This window comes from Lissotriton vulgaris, chromosome 7 (genome assembly GCF_964263255.1).
Source record: "Lissotriton vulgaris chromosome 7, aLisVul1.2, whole genome shotgun sequence".
In the NCBI taxonomy this organism is placed as follows: Eukaryota; Metazoa; Chordata; class Amphibia; order Caudata; family Salamandridae; genus Lissotriton; species Lissotriton vulgaris.
Genome location: NC_141695.1, coordinates 433520796 through 433542584, shown reverse-complemented (window position 1 = coordinate 433542584; position 21789 = coordinate 433520796). Strand labels below are relative to the sequence as shown.

General features: G+C 42.5%; 1 protein-coding gene across 1 annotated transcript in view; it reads right to left on the bottom strand.

Annotated features, from left to right (window-relative positions):
* The window catches only part of LOC147701795 (germ cell-specific gene 1-like protein), a 124040-nt gene extending 102720 nt beyond the window's left edge, over positions 1-21320 (bottom strand). The window contains exons 1-2 of the mRNA XM_086928701.1: positions 21223-21320; positions 5664-6046 (exon numbers count right to left, since the gene is read on the bottom strand). Of these exons, the coding sequence (XP_086784827.1) occupies positions 5664-5985 (322 nt within the window). The 5' untranslated portion in view covers positions 5986-6046; positions 21223-21320. The remainder of the gene's footprint in view (positions 1-5663; positions 6047-21222) is intronic.
* Between the last annotated feature and the right edge of the window lie 469 nt (positions 21321-21789).

The window sequence follows — 21789 nt, the reverse complement described above, 5'->3', positions numbered from 1 at the left end:
CATTACAGCCACACGCACACACCACAGCATCCAAGCATTACAGCCACACGCACACACCAAGCCTCCAAACATTACAGCCACACGCACACACCAAGCCTCCAAACATTGCAGCCACACGCACACACCACAGCCTCCAAGCATTACAGCGACACGCACACACCACAGCCTCCAAGCATTACAGCCACACGCACACAGTACAGTGCCCTGTAAACACAATCTGGCCACACACTCGGCAAACACTCCCAACTGCTGAAGAGCAACACGTCCTAGTGCTTGTTTTTGCGTATTTTTCTGGGCAGCTGGTATTTGTTTTTTTGGTACAGGGATGGCACAGACCCTGCCAGGAGGGCTCCTTCACGGAGGGTTTTTACATGCAGAAGAGATTACTACCAGGCACGTTTTTGTTGTTTCAATTCCCCCTCCATGTGCCTCACTGCCAGAAATCGGGTATATAAAATGACACTGAGTGGCTTGATTAAAGGTTATTGGACGAGGACGGAAAGGAGCTCCACAAAAGGCTTACACACCCTCAATTTATTAGCCACAAGCTTGATTAGACGGAGGGAGGCCTCGCAGATGCGGCCGGGCCGCCTTGAAGGCGGCTGCCGGCGGGCTGACCCGGGAAGCCCCGCGCGGAGCTGATTGCAATTACCCGACGCTTTACACATCGTCTGGCCCGAGACTGGGCTGTCGCAGGACCACCAGACGCTGCTGCGGGCGCTGCAGATGGCACCGGCTGACACACTTGGGGCACATTACACGAGCATCTGCACAGCACATGATGCCGGGCTGTTTCATGATAGCTGGGGCTCCACAGAGTGTGTAAACGAGCCGGCTGTCAAAGGCAGATATATGGGAAGCCTCGTGAAGCCCACACGGCAGGGGAAAAGGAAATGGGAGGGGAATCACGCGCAGGCTGGATCATTTCAAAGAAGCCCAAGAAAAACCACGCTGCAATAAAACTCCCATTACCTTATTAAAATGTCCTTGTTAGAATGAGTTCCCTTTAAAAGCACGCACTGCAAACACACTGCGCTGGTGCTCTGCTGACTTATCCCGCTCGGATTCTGCATCTACTCGAACTGCCTCATACGAGCCTTCTGGCGACTTTTGCTCGGTTGTCATTGTGCATCCAGAGTGGCTTTTAGGATGTGATTCTGCCTCATTAGTGATGTGTTCTGGTCGTACGGTTCGGCTCCCGGTTCTGTGCACGCAGCAGAGAGGCCAAGGACTGGTTGTGCAGGTAGGGGGGCGGGAACGGGGCCGGGGAGACACGGAGAGCGAGGCAGCGGTAGGGGGGCGGGAACTGGGAGCCGAGGCAGCGGTAGGGGGGCGGGAATGGGGCCGGGGAGACACGGAGAGCGAGGCAGCGGTAGGGGGGCGGGAACGGGGTGTATAATTCTGCACATCGCTGATGTAATTATTGTGGGATGAATGCAACTTTGAAATGTGACAATTGTTCGCAATTCCAAAAATACCAAATAAATAATACATTAAAACAAGGAGCTGAGGAGCCGAGGAGAGGTGGGGAGAGGAGGACACCATCTCACTCACCTTCGCTTTTAGTGAGAAGCGACTCAGCATCCAGCCTTTAGCCTCCAGACTCCTGCTGCCTGCCTGCGTGTATTCGGCGGCGGGGGAAGCTCCGTGCTCCGTGTTCCTGCAGCCTGCAACGGGAGAGGACACGGGGGGCGGGAGGGGACACGGGGGGGGGCGGGAGGGGACACGGACGGGAAAGCAGAGGACACGGGGGGCGGGAGGGGACACGGGGGGGGCGGGAGGGGACACGGACGGGAAAGCACTCACGCAAGCAGGAAAGGGTGCCGGCTCAATGCCGGGACAGACTCGGGGGCGTTCCCGGCGTCGCGTGACGTTGGCAAAAGCCAAAGAATGTCGGGAACGCCCCCGTGTCTGGTCCGGCATTGACGGACAGGCCCCTCGTCCAATGGCAAGGCTCCGTTTACGGAGCCAGCCAATCAATGACGAGGGCCGACCCAAAGCCACACACACAACTCAAGAGGTTTTTTTGGCACATGCGCAAAGCGCATGGCCAGTCAAAACCTAAAAAGGGGATCATTATAAATCCTTAGTCTACTGCTCCTTTCGATACAGGTGGGGCTCTAGTTGAAGACATTTAGAATACAATGTGGAATCTGTACTGTGGAAATGAGCTAGATAGCATGCAGCTAATTGTTTATTGCTATCTCAATTTTTATTTGTTTAGTGTAAGACACTTCTTTTGGATTTTTCTATTAGAAGGTATGGAAGGTACGAAAAATTGCAATAATGCAACAAACATTGTACAATACTTTATGTATCTCCTTATGGGAATTTGTCTCTGAATTATAATGGAAAGGTAATTTCAGCAGTAAGGATGTGAACTGCTAGTTTCCCCTTTGTTTAAGTAGCAGTTGATGCTCTGTTCAGGGATCTGCATTTCACATAGACTGCTTCTTCTATTATTGCAGTACAGTAGTAAAGCTATTTTCTTTTTACAACCAATTACAGATGTCACAGAAACTAGATTCTAATAAAGAATATAACAAGCATTTGCAATGCAATAAGTCTCGCATTAGGAAAGTTTGAGCTATTGGTATTGTAAATGACGAATGTTTTATTCATGTTTTGTTTTTTAAAATAGCTAAATTAATAGCTTTGTCATTTACAATGCCAATAGTTATAACTTTCGCAAATGTGACACCTATAGCATTTGTAATGCAATATGTGTTGTATTTACGTGGCTTACATGTATTGATATTACAAATAACAATGGCTTTTAATTTTTTTTCAATAATTAATACTTAAATAAAAGTCCTTGTATTTTATAATGGCAATAGCTTAAAGTTTTGTAAATAACTTTTGTGAAGATTATGTTCAGTGTATTTTATTGAAAGCGAAAATCCAAGAGCAGATGTGAAATATTAACATCTTTTTGTTACATTTGTAATAAAGCTTGAAACATTGAGAGAACATATTTGAACCAGGTGCTTTTGAATGGTTGCACAGATTGATGCTGTGGTGGCGCTGAGTGATGTTGTAAACAGAAAGGAAAACAAAGAGCACTGCCTTTAGGGGCAGCAATGCAAGTCATTCTCTGTTTATTTGTTTTCAAGAAATTCCATGTGTTACAAGGTTTGCAGCACTTTGCAGCACTGCAATGTCCTTTAGTTTAATCTAGCTGCCAGTGGGACAGACAGGGTCTTCAGGGTCTCGTGTCTTCTTTGTGGGAGAGGTGGGATGTGGACGGGGCCAGTAGAGTAACAAGGATGCCATAGGCCCTGGTGCAAGTATGGAAAAGTACCCCTTCACTGCTGCTAGGGTAGTAAAATACAGCAATTATCAGGGTTCAATGGGCCCCTCTGGGCTCTAAATGCCGGTGCAACTGCACCAGCTGCACGAATGGTAGCCACGCCCCTGGGTGTGACGAGTTGGTCCAGTACTATTAAAATGCCACTTTAGAGAACACTGTTTTCGAAAACTTTTTGAAAGTTGGAAGGGTAATCAGTGTCTTTCGGTCTGGCTCCAGAACAGTGCGTATAACTGCCTAGTGGAATGTGTGACACTTCCATCCAGTACCGGCTTTTCGGAAAAAAAACAAATCGCATCCCAGGTTTTTTAGTTATGCTTTTAACATTTGAAGTATGTTATGTCTGAAAATTCCCGGCATGTAGAGTGCGATTGGCTAAAAAGACCTGACGGGTGAAGATGTCACGCATGACACAGGGCATTCGGCAACTATCTGACTGCAACCTTTTAACAGGTGACATTCTGGCGAGGACAGTTTTTTCAGTGTGTTTACTTCTAGTTTTTCAAAAATATTGTACCTGAACAATAAATAGTAATTGAAGGTTAATTTATGACGTCCGGCGGGTTAACATAGATATGAGCTCATACTGATGAGAACTGTAACTGAATGTAAATAACCGTATGAATCATGATTACTTTACAACAGATTATTGCAGCAAGGGGATCTCTTACCGAACCACTTGAAGTAGCAATCAATGTATCAAGCCGAAGTTGCCCTCCTCAAAATTGACCCATTCCAATTGGTCATACATAAATGACTTTTAGAACACAAGATGAGAGGCAACAACAAACCTCAGTGTAACAGTCAACACATTAAGAACAGTACTAGAAGAAGCAAATTGAATCAGTCACTCCGTATTTTCCCTCTTTTATTCCAATCCTTTTTCAGGTAGCACAGACAACGTTTTTCGCCTAAACATAGGCTCCTCGGGGTGAAATCCTACGATTGATGGTATAATGTTTTCGACTTCTCGTACACCACTTTGATGTATCCACCTCTCTGCCCATCAATTATTATATCACTATGTCCGATATCAAATTCAATGGTGTGGCAAAGAACGCCTCTCCAGCGTCTCATAGGACGCACATAGCAAGAAAACCAAACAAGCAAACTCACCGCCGCAGCCCGGCTTCAACAGGAAGCCAGGCAACCTTTGTTGGGACGGGGCGGGGCCGGACACGCGACCGGAGCTTCCCAGGAGGCAGGCTGAAGTGGCTGGTGCATGGCTCCGGTGCAGAGAGAGGAGAGCCCTGCGTGCAGCCGGCGTCCGCCCGGGAAGCCAAGGAGTGGAGTGCCGGTGTCTGTGTGCCCGTTGACGTCGGAAGAGTCCTGCGGAGTAGAAGTCCCGGTGAGTGGGGCTCCGTGCTTGCGTGTCTGTGTGTATGCAGAGGGGTGGGGGGTGGCATCGTGTGTGTGTGTGTGTGCGCACGCGCCTGTGTGTGTGTGTGCGTGCATGCAGAGGGGTGGGGGCTGGCTGTGTCCCGGTGAGTGGGGCTCCGTGCTTGCGTGTCTGTGTGTATGCAGGGGGGTGGAGGGGCGGCAGCGTGTGTATGTGTGTGTGTGTGCGCGCGCGCCTGTGTGTGTGTGCGTGCATGCAGAGGGGTGGGGGCTGGCTGTGTCTGTGTGTGAGCAGGGGCTGTGAGTTACTCTGCGCAAACGCGGCTCAGACGCGCGCTCCCGCGGTCAAAACTGAGACTGCAAAAGCGCGCGTCTGAGTCGTGTCCACTTTCCTAAATACGGGCCACATTAGGTCTGTAGCAGACACTCTCAATGCTCACGCATTGAGAGTACGTCTGCTCGACCTAAAAACAGGTATGGCTATGGTATACTGGTAAGGCTTTCATGTATTATATCACAGATAAAGTAACATGCTACTAATATACAGTGGAAGGGTATGTCATTACACGACTACAACGCCCTCCACATCTCCGGACCTGCATACTCAACCACCGCCTCTCCTTGTACACTCCCACCAGACATCTCTGCTCTGCCCAAATGGCCCTAGCCACCATCCCACTGATCCGCAGGACCTCAGCTTGAGAAAGATCCTTCTCCTACCTCGCTGCGAAGACCTGGAACTCCCTGCTGCTACATCTCAGGCAATCATTGTTGCTGCTTCAATTCAGGAAGGACCTCAAGGCCTGGCTTTTTGACTGAACCGCAGATCCCCCCGCCCCCCAACGACTTCAGACCCTAACAGGTGAGTAGTCGTGTTATACAAGAAACATGATTGGTTGATTACAGTAGAGTGGAAGAACATGCCATTCATAATACAATAGAACTGCATTCCATTCTTAAATCAGTGGAAGTGCTTGCCATTCACAATACAATGAAAATGCCACATTTGCCATCTTACCATCCATATTCTTCTCGCAGGAGTGCCAGAAACCTGTGTGAAAGTATCTGTATGAGAACTTGTCGTCGCCTGTCTCCCAGTTGTAATGTACCGCGTTGGGGTCCTGTGTCCCATTCACCTCTACAGGATCGGCAAAGCTGCCATTGAGGTTGAGCATTAGGCAGTTCTTACTCTTCACTGCCGAAAGGCAGGGTGGCTTGACCACCTTGTGGGTGCCTTCGCACCAGTAACTGGTGAAGAAGGCGCCCACTGATGACGTAAGTGCCAGGGAGTTCAGTACCACTGCGAGCTGAGCTCGGGCTCTCCTGCTCAGCTCGATCATTGTATCTAGGGCGCACAGAGCTTCGGAGAGGGTCTACATGTGTTTCATGGAAAATACTTTTCTGTAAAAATGAGAACATTTATGGTCAGAAATTAAAACTTACTCATTGTTTTTTTTTCTCCTGTTATTTTTAATTAACTTAATTCTTCTACTACCACTACTACTGATAGCAATAAAAAAAAACAATCATAACAGTAATATTAATAATACAAACAGTTATAACAATAACATGCTGAGCAACCACCTAAAGACTGTAAGCTACAGGCCTCTGTCCCAAAAAGATAGATTCAGCCATTCATCCTTCTGTGGATGAACAAATGAGTGAGCAAGGTAATAATATCATCAATTGTTCAAGCCTCTAGAGCCCCAGGTGTCCTATTTAAATACCCATGATTGGTTATCATAGAAATGTGTTTCTTAAGTAGCATTTATTACTATCTTCATTTAATTTCAAAGCACTGTAAATATTAAATGCATGTCTCTTAACATTCTTTTTTAACCTATTGTACTCCCCATCACCACCCCCTACCCCACACCAGTCCACCTGCTCCCATTTGCCACTAGATGAGAGCATGTGGTAAGTATGAACATTATTCTACATGGAAAAGGGAATCAAAGTGCATCCGCTGTTATGTCTCATTCTGTGGGCATTTACTCCTAACTGCACCATACTGGCGGGGTCTTGCTGCACGGTAGCGGTGTTTATAGGTGCAAAGTTACTAACACGCCAGTACCATGCAACATGTAATCCAGGCCCCTGTATCATTTCAAAATTATGCCTTTCAACTCCTTGTCCAGGCCTCTTCCGCGTCCTGCAAACGGAATACCTAGAAACTAGGGATTTCTTTACTTATTTACCAATTGTATAACCAAGTAACTGCCCACAAGCACGAGGTGCTCCATGGTAGCACAACCAATGCTTCGTGGATGAGGCAAAGAGAGCTAGATGCAGCATAATGTAGTAAATAGCACAATATAGACTCAATGTACCATCACAGCTCTAACTCTTTGAAGAATAAGACTTTACTCACAGCTTTTACAATTTAAACTATAGGAGTGACATATTTGAAGAAGTGATACTGCAGCCTTGACATATCACTGCTTTCCAACTGAGTTCTTGCACTGCAGCGCACGGGTGGCGAAGCGTCAGTCAATACACTTATGATGCATATATAGTGGAAAGGGCTCCTGTGCCATCTTGCAATGGCAGGTAGACCATCAGCTAGGACAGAGAGTTCAGTGTGGTTAACTTTCTTTCATTAGGGCATGTATGTGCATCACATGTGCACCCATGCTTATTTCAGGGGTGCAACAGGGTGTCCTTTGGACACCCTTGCACCCTTGAAATTATTCTCAATTTGCGATTAGCAAATTGCGAATCGCAAATTGAGAATGATTTCCCATTCATTCCTATGGGCATCCTGACCCATAGAAATGAATGGGAAATTATTCCTTAACTGCGATTAGCAATTTGCTAATCGCAATGAAGGAATTTTAAGAAATCGCTAAAAAATAGCGAATTTCTACATACATACCATTTTGAAATTCTCAAATAGCCATTCCTTAAAAATCGCTATTTGAGAATTGCAAAAGTGTATCTTGATACATCTGACCCAAAGTCACCTGTCACAAGTCGCGTACCCACCCCTACCCCAGAGCCTGCTCCCTCCTACCAAGAAAGAGCATGCAACCAACGTACAAAGGGTGTCCATTCCTGGACCTTTTCTTGTGCAAACACTTTGAAAATTGGGAGTAAACACTGCACTCCATTTTCCATGCTGCACTTGGAGAGCGCTGTTGCTGGTTTACATATCAATGTGCTACACTTGTGATTAACATGGATTGACTCTCCTTCTTTCTGGAAGACTTGATAAAGTCTGTTTGAGCCAGCAACAACTGCACCCAAAAGCTGTTTGTTATTAGACTGCTTTTAACACTGGAGGGGTTTTGTCCTACAAGTCCTGACTGGACAATGTACGTTATATCAAAAACAAGGGTGCCAGGGCTCGGGTTCAATTCACAACAGCTTTTTATTTAGCAGCTGTGTACCTTCTTTTCATAGATCCCGAAGGTTTGTATATTCATTCAAACATTTTCAAAGTTTCAAGAGAATATTTACATTTTATACAAACATCAGAGGTTTAAACATTCCTTAAGCAGTTGAAACAATACAAACATAAGTCATAAATGTGATACTTTGTAAAAAACAAATCATAACATTCATTTATAGTTACACTTTAACTATTTAGACTGAAACGCAACTCAATTTGATACACCTATACTTGTTTTTATATTAGTCCTTACGACCAAGCGTGCATGTTTAGTGGGACTAGACACATTGGGCATTATGACTTCGATGAAATCGCCCTATGTTCGTGTGCGAACCCTTAGAATTTAGGTTGCCTCTGAAACAGCCGAACAGCCGACGCGTTTCCAAACCCTTTGTTCTGTTTACAGGGTTCTTCCTCAGGGCTGAGCTGTGTACCTATGGTGTAAGATTGGGGTACATTTAGTATCTCCTTTTCTCAAATTTGTTTGACTGGTATATTGCATGAATAAAACATGGGGGGAGGTTTTACCTCTTCTCACGTTGATGTTCACTATGGATTTTGGGCACAGGGCATCTGATTATCCTTCGTTGTCACCATTGCCTCAACAATGAATTAAAGGATGGTGTTCTTATAAGTTTTTTATCTTAAGGTACATGTTGTCACATTTTGTATCCTTATTAAGAATTAGCCAGCACTTACTTGTTGAATATTTCAGAGTGCTTGCAAAGTTGAGTTATCCGTTTGTGGGAATCTTTTTAAGTTCTGCGATGCTTAGTTCTGTTGGAATGAAAATTTGAATCAGTCCTTGTATGAAAATGACTGAATGTTTGTTACGCACTGGTCTAAAGCGGTGAGACTTACTTGTGTGTGGCGAGGTGTGTGTCTCGTATGCGGCTCCACTTTCTTTTGTTTTCTTCGTGTTATCCTCCTACCGATTAAGAGTTTCTGTGAATTTAAAACACAGGGAGGACGACCATTCAGTGTGTTTCTGGTTACGGTCGTGGTGTCGCTTAACTATAGTCCGGGATGGTTATTCCGAACTTCTTACCTCTGTCGGTGGTTCCCTAGTGAGTTTCAAAAATCTCCGTGTGGCCGCATGACTGGCGTTCAGTTCGCTGCGAGTCGAATGAGTTTTCAGACGTCCCAGCGGAACTGGTTTTTCTTTTAAATACTCTGCTAAGCATCATGGGACTTGTAGTGTTCTGTGTTTTAGGGTGTTTTACACTGTGTGGAGCTTAGATTCCACAAAGTTGAATAGAGTTGTGTTTCAAGCAGTGACTGGCACTGTGTCTTACGGGAGGGTGTGTGTTTACACGGGGTGGTTTAGCAGGGGGCTCAGTAATTAGATCGTTGTAATTCAGACATTTCGTTCAACCCGTCCACCACACAGTTAAATTTAAGAATTAAGTAGGCTTCTTTTTTCAACAACATGGCATCTATATTTCCTCCTCTGGGGGGAATCTATATTTTCTCCTCTGGGGGGGTACAACACTTTGTTGAACAACAACACACTGAGACAGATTTCAAATGGACAGTACTATCAGCAATAAAAGTTCCCCACGAGCGGGCCGTGACGGAACCGTTCCGTCACAAGCACAGCTCACCCGAGGGGCGTGACGGAACGGTTCCGTCACAAGCGTGGGAGGGGTTAATGGGCCGGCCCAGCGAAAGAAAGGGGTGATACCTCCACCCATCTGCCTCTAGAAAGGCCACTCAGGCACCCACTGGGCTGCTGGTGGCATCCTAACAGCACAGACAGCCCCCAGGCTGTCCAAAAAAAGCAGCCCACGGCTGGAACTCGGCTATTGGCCCCTTTGTCATTTCCCGAGTGCCCTCCTTACCAATCCAATCCTTGCTCCACACAACATTTACCACCGCCCGTTTGGGGTGGACTGTTGCAGGCTTGGCTATTAACGTGTGACCTATCTGTTGACATGTGATACATTCTCCTCCTCACCGGAAGTGCTGCTAAGGTTAGTGGTGCTGGTGGTCCTCTGACCATAGTCACAAAATCAACAGGTCATGCACACTGGCTGGCACTGCTCCGTTCTGACGAGAATCAAAAATGTAAATTGACTTTTGTAACGGGATGTCAGGGACGGACTGTGCTTGATCTGATCAGCAGACACAACGCCTGCTCTGCACTAAATCTGCTGTGATGATGGGGAGGGCTTCCGCAGAGCTGCCAATCAGCGCGCGCTCCACATCTGTTGCAATTTAATTTGAACTTCTGGCCGGATGAGCCCAGGGCGGGTGCCTGAGCCGGTGGTCTATATTTGAGTGTTGTTGGGTGTTTGGCCGCAGGAGCAAAAACAGCAAGTTTACACTCGCAAAGTGACTGCTCCCTTCTGACGTGTTCCAAAAGAATGATGCATGTGTACATAGAGGGATGCTTGGCATGGGCTGCACTTGAACTTACCATCGAACACTATGAGAAATGCGGATAAACAAACTGCCCTGCACTACATCTAGCATGATGATGTTTGGAAGGTCTATTGCAGAGCAGGACTAGTCCTAAAAAATAAATGGAGGACTAACCTAACTAAATAGTATACAAGTGACATCCTGGCCCGTGACATCACAGCACGTGACATCACGGTGCATGACATCATGGCGCATGACATCACACTTGGCATCACAGGAATTGACATTATTGGCAGGAAGTGGCATCACAAGAAGTTACACCAGATCTTTAACCCTCACATATATGTTTAGCAGGTCTATCATGAGTACATTTGAGTGCAATTCGAGTATATATGCAAACCCTTCTCATTTAGGCAGAGGATTCACACTTTTGTAAGCTGCACATAAAACAGCATTGCCTTTTGTCAGCGTAAAGCTTCCTTTACCCAAAGATTGAACAAACTAACTCTACCGCCAGCCTACTCAACCAGGTAAATTATTCCATATGCAGCACATTTCCATCTAGATATGATAGCTTTAACTGCCTGCGCTCTTCAGAGGTGAAACCACTCTCCTAAGCGAAGTATTCTTACTCAGCCTTACCCACCTGCACTCATTTTAGGAGACCGGGACTCACTTTTTGCCAACAGATCATGACCCAAAGCAATAGAGAAAGACAGAAAGGGCGAAAGGAGAGATATAAGAAAACAGTGATGAATGCAGAATAGAGGGTGAAAAAAGAACCTGCAAGAATAAGCCATTTTAGGGTAGTGAAAGAAAGGTTATGGCAACCTTGACATTCTAGACACAATTCACAGACAACCTGTGTTATGGGAAGCACTATTCACTGTCTCACTCCACGTGATAATTTATTCTTCCTTCTTCATATATCAATAATCATATCTCAACATGTAAAATATGTCACAAAACAATTTCATGCGAAGTTTTTATCAGCAGTCTTACAAATCAGATTGCTGATGTACCCATCATGCAAAATATACAGAGCAAAATGTAAATGAAATATGAATAACTCTCATCAAACCGATGGGTGTATTTCTGTCCTTCAAAATTGTTTTTATTCTTCTTAAATATCAGAAGAAGTGTAAATCAAAATTCTTCAATCAACTTTCCATCTTTACACAAGTGAAGTCATATCCCAATGCATTTCGGTATGCACCTTCGTCAGGGGAATGCACTTCATAAACCACAATAGAAGCAGCTTTAAACAAGATTCGTGATCTCCTATTTTATTTTTATGTCCTGGTTCCCCTTTACGTGAAACCTCTATCACGTTGTTACTGATCTGTGAAACGAGGGAGGAAACTCTCTTCCCCACGAAGTCCCTTTATACCTTGTAGATCTATCTTACTCGCGCTTGCTAAATGATTTCCCTCTCGCGTCTCGCTCTCTTGCTCTATCGTTCTATTCTGCAATAGGACCCTAAGAAAAAGTTTGATGCTCTGCGTTTATGTTTTTACAAATTACACACTGCCCTCCAAAATGTAACTTCCACATTTAGCAGCAGACATATCTCTTATTTCCATTGTTGGCATAACTATATCTAAAGAACCCTCAAATTTACCAGCGCAACATGACAGCTCATCCTGGAATCAGTATCACCTGAATACACAAAGCAAGAATGGACCATAAATTTCAAAGTAAGCGGGATCTGCTCCACATCTAAATAAGTGTAAGCTGCACAGTATCCAAGGATGAAAAGGAATCAGTGACACAGGTAACTCACAAGAAAAAGGCACATGTAATTCCAGTGACAGCTAGCACTTTCAAGAAAATATTGGCCTTTCTAAGGAAATATCACTAGCTTGTATAGGAAAACCAAGCCAAGCGGGGAGATGTAAGAACAGCGAGAGATACCACAGACTATCGCTAGTCATCAGAATCTACACTAGACGACACTTGCTAATAAGAACTCTGCATGCTCTAGACATGTTACTCTGTCAACGTGGTGCACCAGATACGGCCTACTTGTTTACAGCAATACTGACCTGTGGGCTTACCTATTCACTGTAACCTCATTCTGAAGGAGCAAGTCCTAGGTAAGTACACATGATCTTTCATTTCATAGATGGCATAACTCTGAATTACATCAGTCTCCCAAACCTAAGAGAATCATAACAACTAAGCTAACCTGTATTATTGTGTTTTAATACAGTACATTGCAAAATTTACATCGCTGCAGTAGGTAGGTGTGAGAAGAGCAAAAAACAAAACCACCCATACCTCAGCAGGGTAACAACTTGACAACATTTAACATTGCCATATCTAGCTCTCTCGAATTTACAGTTACAAAATTGCAACTAGTCTTCCTTTCAAGGAAAACAGGTCTTCAACATTTATTGATTGGAACTGGTAAATAAAGCCTACAATTTCAAATGTTGGTAAATAATTTTCTGTTGTTGGGTGACAGGTTTAGATACTTCTGCTCAAAACTGAAATATCTGGGTCATAGAGGAGCAAACAGGATTGTGCAAGGCAATCCTTATTTGAAGTGAAAAGTGCACAGTTTTTCCATCTGCCCGCTACCCAGGCTTCATCCTAATTTGTCAAGAATTAAAGATAAAGCATTAACCTTTCATGTAAAACAGGAGAAATCAAGATATGTCCATCTGATGGCTGAAATGAACAATGTGAAAGCAGAAAACCTGGCATCAACCCCGGCTTCCCAGCTTGACAAAATTCTGTGATTTGAGGCAAATCTGTCTCTTGCGTTTGATTTAATAAGCTGTAATGTTGCACCATGTGTCTAATAAGAATCTTGGATGTGGGGAAAAGAGGAACCAAATAGGTTCACGTACGGAAACAGACCTGTGAAGAAAGTTTGACTACAAGGCCCACTTGCATTCTTACCCTCATGGAGCTCTAAATAGGATGCTACTAAAGAAATGCAAGCATAGCGACCAATTGGGTATGTATGCCTGGCATGTATGAGTATGGCGATTGGAAGTTTCACAATTAAATGCAAACAAATAAAATGTTAATGAGAACCTTAAAGGTCCTGATAAAAGCCAACTAGCCCGGTGAGGCTTTGATGTGACGGCTGAAACATATTAAACCAGGGTTACAGAGGATACTAATTTCCATAGTGCATCCCCACCTATTTTTAACTTGTTAGGGTGCCCTTTGAAAATAAAATTAACCCCCAGGACACCCTAAAGTATTTTAAATCTAGGATCCCACCCAATACCCAAACAGCTTCCTTGGCTACCAAGGTTAAACACACCTAGATACACTACATATCTGGACGAGGATTCTATGATGAAGCATGCCACTTGGAATTCCAAGGGGTGAGAGCCCTTTAGAATACCTTAGCGTGAGCCCCTTGGGCAGGTATGGAGAGAGAGGATAAGAGAGTAGAGGTTTTTCCTGTTGTTTTTCTATGGTTATGTGTTTGGGAAGGTGAGCAACTCCTGTATCACTTCTCAGTCACTCCTTCTTGGAATATAGCAATAGGAATCTAAGCCACATATATATTACATTTGACATTTGGAATATAATTTGACTTCTACCTGCCAGCCACATCTAACCTCTTGCACCAAGAATTAACACCTTCGACGCTCATGACGAGCTCAGCTCGTCATGAGGTACACCTCCATACACTCATGACGAGCTGAGCTCGTCATGAAACAATGGTATTCATGAAATATCAGCACAGGAGGAAAATAACACTAGCATCGATGGTGTTAAACACAAAACATTGACTTTTGATGCGAAATAAGAGAAATAAAGAGATGTCCATTTAGTGGCTGAATTGCACAAAGTAAATGAAGAAAACTTGTGTAATGCCCATGACCGCCGTATGCCAGGTGAGGGCCGGGGTGATGATTGAAGGTTGTCATCCTGGTGCAATGCTCTATTAAGAAGAGGGCCGTTGCACCATGCAATGCTGTGACATGAAGGGGCATTTTCCTGTGCACGCTGTGCCAGGAGGGGGGTCGTGGTGAAGTGAGAAGGATGTCGCCCTGGAGCAGCATGCAGTTTTGGAGAAGAAGCAAGCCATTAATCTCAGAGGAAGAGCAACGATTCAACTACCCAACAATCCAAGAGGATGACCTGCTGCAGATTCAGGGAAGCTTACCACATAGGCACAGAACCGTGTGGACGCATCCCGCCTCTACCTTCTGCTAACCACTGGGCCACAGATGAGAGAATGGGCACTCTGACCACCCACTCCAGTGAAAGAGGGTAAGACTGAATACTGTACCCATAATACAGGGCTTGCTTCGACTGACACACTACAGCGCGGAGGCACTTTGACATTCTCAAAGCCATCATGGAACTTCTAAGACTTGAACTCACCAGCCGGCGTAGCTAAAATGCCCCCTCACATAAATAGAGAAGAACCTCGATTCTCTTACAGGGAAGTGAAACTCCAGAGCTGATCCGAGGAAACCCAGTGTGCTCGCCTTTAGAAGACTGCATATATTTTTTGCACACAAAATACAGGTACAAGTACGCTAATGCAACACTCATGCTAGACCTACCTAATGCACGGTAACGAAAGAGAGGGCAATGGGCTCCCTTGCATACAGCGACGGCTCGTGGAAGGAGTTACGGTGGGGCAGGAGGGTGGGGAGGGGGAGGGGCAGGGTGGAGGTTGCTAAAAACCGGCATATGGATAATTGCAGGTAAGTAAACAATTTAATTAATAAAACGAATTTCGTAGCGCGCCTTGCATCGCAAAATGCAATGCAGCAGCGACGGCTCGTGGAGGGAGTTACGGTGGGGCAGGAGGGCGGGGAGGGGGAGGGGCAGGGCGGAGGTTGCTAAAAACCGGCATATGGATAATTGCAGGTAAGTAAACAATTTAATTAATAAAACGAATTTCGTAGCTCGCACTGCATTGCATTTTGCGATGCAAGGCGCACTACGAAATTCGTTTTATTAATTAAATTGTTTACTTACCTGCAATTATCCATATGCCGGTTTTTAGAAACCTCCGCGCTGCCCCTCCCCCTCCCCACCCTCCTGCCCCACCGTAACTCCCTCCACGAGCCGTCGCTGCAATGCAGTGCGAGCTACGAAATTCGTTTTATTAAGTAAATTGTTTACTTACCTGCAATTATCCATATGCCGGTTTTTAGCAACCTCCACCCTGCCCCTCCCACTCCCCACCCTCCTGCCCCACCGTAACTCCCTCCACGAGCCGTCGCTGCTTGCATAGTTCTTTTCCCCAAAGTCAATCAAAAACTATCCTAGAGGCTATTTCCTCTTTGTACGTGTGCTGCAGAATGCAGCATACATGCAAAGAGTAAATAACAAGAAGAAATGGATATATTTATTCTTATTACGCCAGCCTCAGATAGACGCACCAGTTTGGTGCAACCAATATTTACAAGTCTTTGTAAATTTGGTTTTGCATCAAAATACAACGATGGATGCACAGGAACGCCCTAGCACCACTCATGTAATGCCTACCTGATGCAAGGTAATGCAAGGATGGGGAATGAGCTGCCTTGCATTTTATTTATTCATACGTATACCACTAGCATAAAATCTATAAAAAACATTCTTATTAAATTAAAACATTAAACTATTTAAATAATCTTTATATTTAGTAATTTATTTATAGATTGCAAATATTAATAATTAAAAGTTTTATCATTTAAAATTTCCAAAACATAATAATATAAATTATTTCAATACAAAATACATTACAACATTTATTACAGATACTATTCCCACTAAAATTTAAACAAAACTATGGAAACTAGTAAAATAAATATATTAAAAAAGTTACCACTCCCACTTAGCACAACACATACATTTAAGACTGGATAAAAATAAAAATGTACAAATCTCCCTCCAATAGATGCAACAGTAGTAAAAGTGACAGACTGCACATAGGTAATTTGTACTGCACCAATTCCAGCAGATACAACACTAGGGAAACTGTTAAAGAGCAAAGTGGTCAAATGTACTATTCCCTCTCCACTGAGTGTAACAGTAGAGAGAGTGTTGAATTGCGGAGGGATAAAATTTACTATTCCTCCTCCAGTCAGTGCAACAGTGGAGAAAGTGTTGGATTGCAGAGGGGTAAGATGTAATATTGCCACTCCAGTCAGTCTAACAATAGGGAAAGTGTTGGATTGCGGAGGGGTAAAAATTAATTTTCCTACTCCAGAAGGGAAAGTGTTGGATTGCTGAGGGGTAAAAATTACTATTTACACTCCAATGAGTACAACAATAGGGAAAGTGTTGGATAGTAGAGGGGTAAAAATTACTATTCCCTCTTCACCTCTTCAGTGAGAGCAACAGTAGGGAAAGTGTTGGATAGCAGAGGGGTCATATTTATTATTCCCACTCCAGTTAGTACAACAGTAGGGAAAGTGTAGGATTGTGGAGGGGTAACATTTACTATTCCTACTCCATCACTTCCAAATTAAAAACAAACAAAATATCTTCAACAAAAAAAAAATATTATAAAAACAAAGTAAAACATAAAATATACAAATATGTTGTAAATAAAAATATATTTAATATTAAATACATATCAGAAATACCTACAAATATTATATTAAATAAAATAAAACAATTATCAATTATTTCCCTACAAATAAATATTTATAGTTAGGAATTATTATTTAACCAAAACATTAATTATTACATAAATTTAGTTTGTTTACTTCCTACCTTATAACACCACAAAACTCACAACCCACATCTAAAATTTGAAAAAACCTATTTGCACAATTAACATAATTAATTATCAATTAAACAAATATTACTAATGAAAAACAAAATTTAAATTAATTAAAATTAATTTCCCACCCTTTACCCCTATAATCCCCACAACCTGCACCTAAAATTAAACTTTAAAAAAAGTAATTAAACAATTAAAATTAATTCACAATTAAGTTACTAATAGTATTTAACAACTGATTATAAAGTAAGTAAAATTAATTTACTCCCCATCCTTTACCCCTATACACCAAAAACACACACACCCAAATAAGGTAATTAAACAATTCCCATAATTAATCATCAATTAATTAATTAATTTTAATTTATAACTATGTATTAATTGATTGAACAAATAATTCATTAATTGAAAATAAAGTAATTTCCCACCATTAACCCCTATACACCCCAAAAATGTAATTAAATAATTAACATAATTAGTTATAAATAAATTAACTGATAATTAATTAATGAAACATAAATTACTTCCCACCCTTTACCCCTACAAAGCCCACAACCCACACCTAAATAAATTACAAAAATACCATATTTAATTATCAACTAATTTATTCTTATTAATTAGCAACTAATTAATAATTAATAAAATATAAATTACTTACCACCATTACCCGTATAAACCCAAATCCCACACCCCAAAAAGTGTATTTAAACAATTAATACAATTATCAATTAATTATTATTATTAATTAACAACTAATTATGAATTAATTAAAAATAAAATACGTCCCACCCTTTACCCTTATAAACCCCACAGCCATCACCCATAATTTTCATTTAATTAATATTAATTAACAACTAATTAATAATTAATTAAAAATAAATTACTTCCCACCTTTAATCTCTATAAATCCTACAATCCACACATAAAATGTACCCCAAAAGAATTACAAGCACAATTAACATTATAAAATATCAATTAAATAAATATTAAATAAAAAAATAATAAATAATTCATTATAATTAAATTACTTCCCATCCTATTCCCCTTTATACCCACAACCCGCCATGGAACTAAAAAAGGCAAAACGCAATTAAAATAAATGTAATAATTACTAAAAATGTAACACATATATTAAAAAAACATAAACAATAATTATACAAAAGAATATATTACAAACATTGAAAATATATACTTAAATACATAACATTAATTGAAGAATCAATATTTTAAACAACTATATTTTTGCAAACGATATTAATAACTTCTATTTTTTTTAAATGTGTACTACTTACCTTAAAATCAATATTCTGGTCCACGATATTTTTGCTGTTGATATTTCTGTGTCACAATATTTACAACTCAATAATTGTGTCAGTCGATATAACTGACTTGTATTTTGTCTGAATCCCAATCTGTTATGCTAATTGGTTGCAAAGACTGTAATATTAAATATCTTTATGGGCTTAAGGCGCCAGCTGCAGAGATCTGTGGGTTACCAGTAAATATGAGTGAATAATAATTGTAAGATAACTCTGGAGGTTAATGCATTTGCTGGAAAGATCTGTGTTTTGTCTAGCCTACGTTTTGACTCAAAGTAGCAAAGAAGGTTAATGTGTCTCCTGCAAAGCACCTCATGTAACATGCAAATGACAGATTTTATTTTATGTAAATGGGTACACATTGAACACATAGATCTTTATGTTACATGTAGTTGCATTGTAATCCTTCTAATATAACACAGTGAGCTATGGAAGATAATATGTGACTTCTATACCTTTTAACACCCCACTGTTTTATGTAACACACCCTGTATATTGATTTACAAATGAATATGATTTTTTACTGTATATGTAATATTTACATGTGATGTGAAGCATTCTGACACCCTGCATTGTGATGAGTAGCGCTATACAAGGAAAAATAGTGGTACTTAAATTATTTCAATTCCTCATCAGGGGTTGTAAGTGCTATATCCATTTCATTTATTTAGTGTAAATGCTGGGAATAGACCAGCACATCTGATATTCTCACAGTACATGCAAATCTTGTAAAGAGAGACTGAACAAAGTGAAAAGCTGCCTCTCTTAAGGACGTGTGAAGTACTAATAAGGTGTGAGCCTTTGTTTACCCTGTGCTGCATTTGTATCTAGGCGTGAGGCTCCTGACTGCTCCCAGTCAGGAGACTCACCAAAAGAAGGTCTGATGACCCCTCAAATTTGGCCTTTGTTTTGGGCCCAGCAGGCGTCTGAAATAAGAGAGCCCCCTCCCTGCCTGCACAATGTTGTGGATCGAAAGCAGACAATGTGCAGGCGCTGCTGAATGTGTCCCGGTGTTTGAAAATTAGACTGGGACAAGTTCAGCACATTATTCAGTGGGGCCCAACTTCTTGGCAGGGTAGACGGCGTTCACCCTGTGAAAATAGTGGGTGGATGCCATCCACCTGTGTGTACCCCCGGCTCCTTGTCGTTATCATAGGTGTATAGCGAGATCCTATAGAAAGGTGTGCTGAGTCTTTCCCTTTAAGAGCCTTCTCTAATATCCATCCTTAAACCAGATAGGGACCCGGCCCTTTTAGCATCATACAGGCCAATAGCCAGATTAGAAACCGACTAGAAAATCCTTTGGAAAATCCTTGCGGACAGATCTCCCAGAGTTCCCACACAAATAATACACAGCAACCAGAACTGATTAGTCCCAGGACGTGGTACATCACAGAACATATGAAGGGAATTCCATATAATGGATAGAGCACTCCAGTAGTTTTCTAATTCTACCTGTCTGGGGCTAGATCTAGAGATGGCTTTGACACCCTAACGTGGGATTATCTCTTTCAGGACCTGAAATATATGGGTTTGGGACGAAAGCGAAGAGCTTTCACGAAATTACTGTACACTGACCCATCCTCTTGGGTACCAATAGGCAAATTAATATCAGCTCCCTTTTCGGTCTGAAAACATATTGTGCCATTTATATCCTGCTGGGATTATGTGTCCAAATGGAAGGGAATCCAAATATTTTTCAAAACTCCAACCCCACTTCTAATAATCACACTGTAGATACTTGCATGTGTCAGTAATGCCTGCCTGACCTGCACAGTATGTTTAGCAATCATGCATTTGATTGCATTTTTAAAACAGTAACAGAACTGAACTGGAATATTTAAATAAGTCTAGACATATTTAAAGATTGTCAATTGAACAGAATAATTGGGAAAAATTCTGAGGGGGGCCCCCATGATTTTTTCCCCAGGGGTGATGGAGAGGGGGGTGGGAGCGGCATGAATAAAATTTGAAGACCACTGCACAATAATTCACCTGTAAGTGATGGTCAACCTTGTTTTTCCTAAAATGTAAAGCCCGATAAAAACTGTTTAAAAAAATCCCTGAAGCCAGCCCTTTCCCTAGTGAATTTATAAAAGATTGCTTCCGAAAGCCACTAAATACCCTTCCTTATTCGTGCCTTGTCTGGGACAATTAACCTTTCGTTTTCAGATGCAAAACTCTCAAAATGCATTAATTGCATGTTGATTAGCACTTGTTTTCAAATATGTTTCTTAAACTGGGTTTAAATTGAGTTTCTCCCCATCTGAAACTGTACATTTTTGTATTACATATTTGATCATTTTAAACTGGAACAACAAAAGCAGTACAACATGATACAGTATATTATTTGTTAAGGCTACAGAAACCCCTTCACTATTTGTAAGCAGTTCGTTATTTCTACAAAGGTTAGTCATGCATGCACAAACTAAACAAATCGAATTTCCCTAGATCGCACAGTTTGTTCCTTAGAAGATTAAAAATTATTACCAATTAAGAAATCAAATTAACAACATGAACCCTAATTGCTGCTGTTGGCATGCAGACTTATGTGCAGAATATGAAACTGGGATTCTAATCTCGGCTTCCCCCTTTACCACGCTGTGTGCTCTTGGGCAAATCGCTTTATCTACAATCGCGAATGCTTCCTTGTTAAAATTGGGAGCATTTAGAAGTAGGCCAGTGTCAGATATAAGCCTTGCATAATACAGTGGGAAGGAATTGCCATTTGAGGGGGGGAAAGGAGAGTGCGGGGAAGGGGCAGCTCGCTCGCGGCTCCGTCTCCCCCACCCAGCCCCCTTACCTGGACGCGGAGTCGGACGGAGGCGTCTCGTAGACGGCCGCCTCGTTAGTGAGACGGGGGAAGGCCAGGTGACCCAATGACTAATAATTCATGTCCCCGTCTCTCCCCCGCATCTTAAAGAAGTCAGCCCCCTCCGCGGCTCCCCTCCGTAGAGTTCCTTGTTCCGGCTGCAGCATTTACTATCCTGAAGATGAGCGCAAAGCTGATTAAAACTCCTTCATTATCCAACGTGGGGGAGCGACAGTCTGTGGGAGATTTACATCCCGATGGCAATCGAATCAGAGGGCTTTTCTGATTTGCCTCCCCCGGAGACTTCCCTCCCACCCCCCTCCCCGCCCGTCCAGACCAGAGGCACTGGAAGGGAAGGAGGGGTGCTGGACCGTGCTGCCGCACCCCCAAAATACCCATGCTGGAGTTCAGGAGGGGAATGGACAGCAAAGCTAACCTCCATTTTGTTTTTATCTTGTCACATTTGCTGTGTGTTTAATTAGAGAGGTCAGATGTCAGGCTGTGTCCTCTGACAAATTGCTGTTCATTCCTTCAGCAGATTGGTGTTTACTTTCTCTG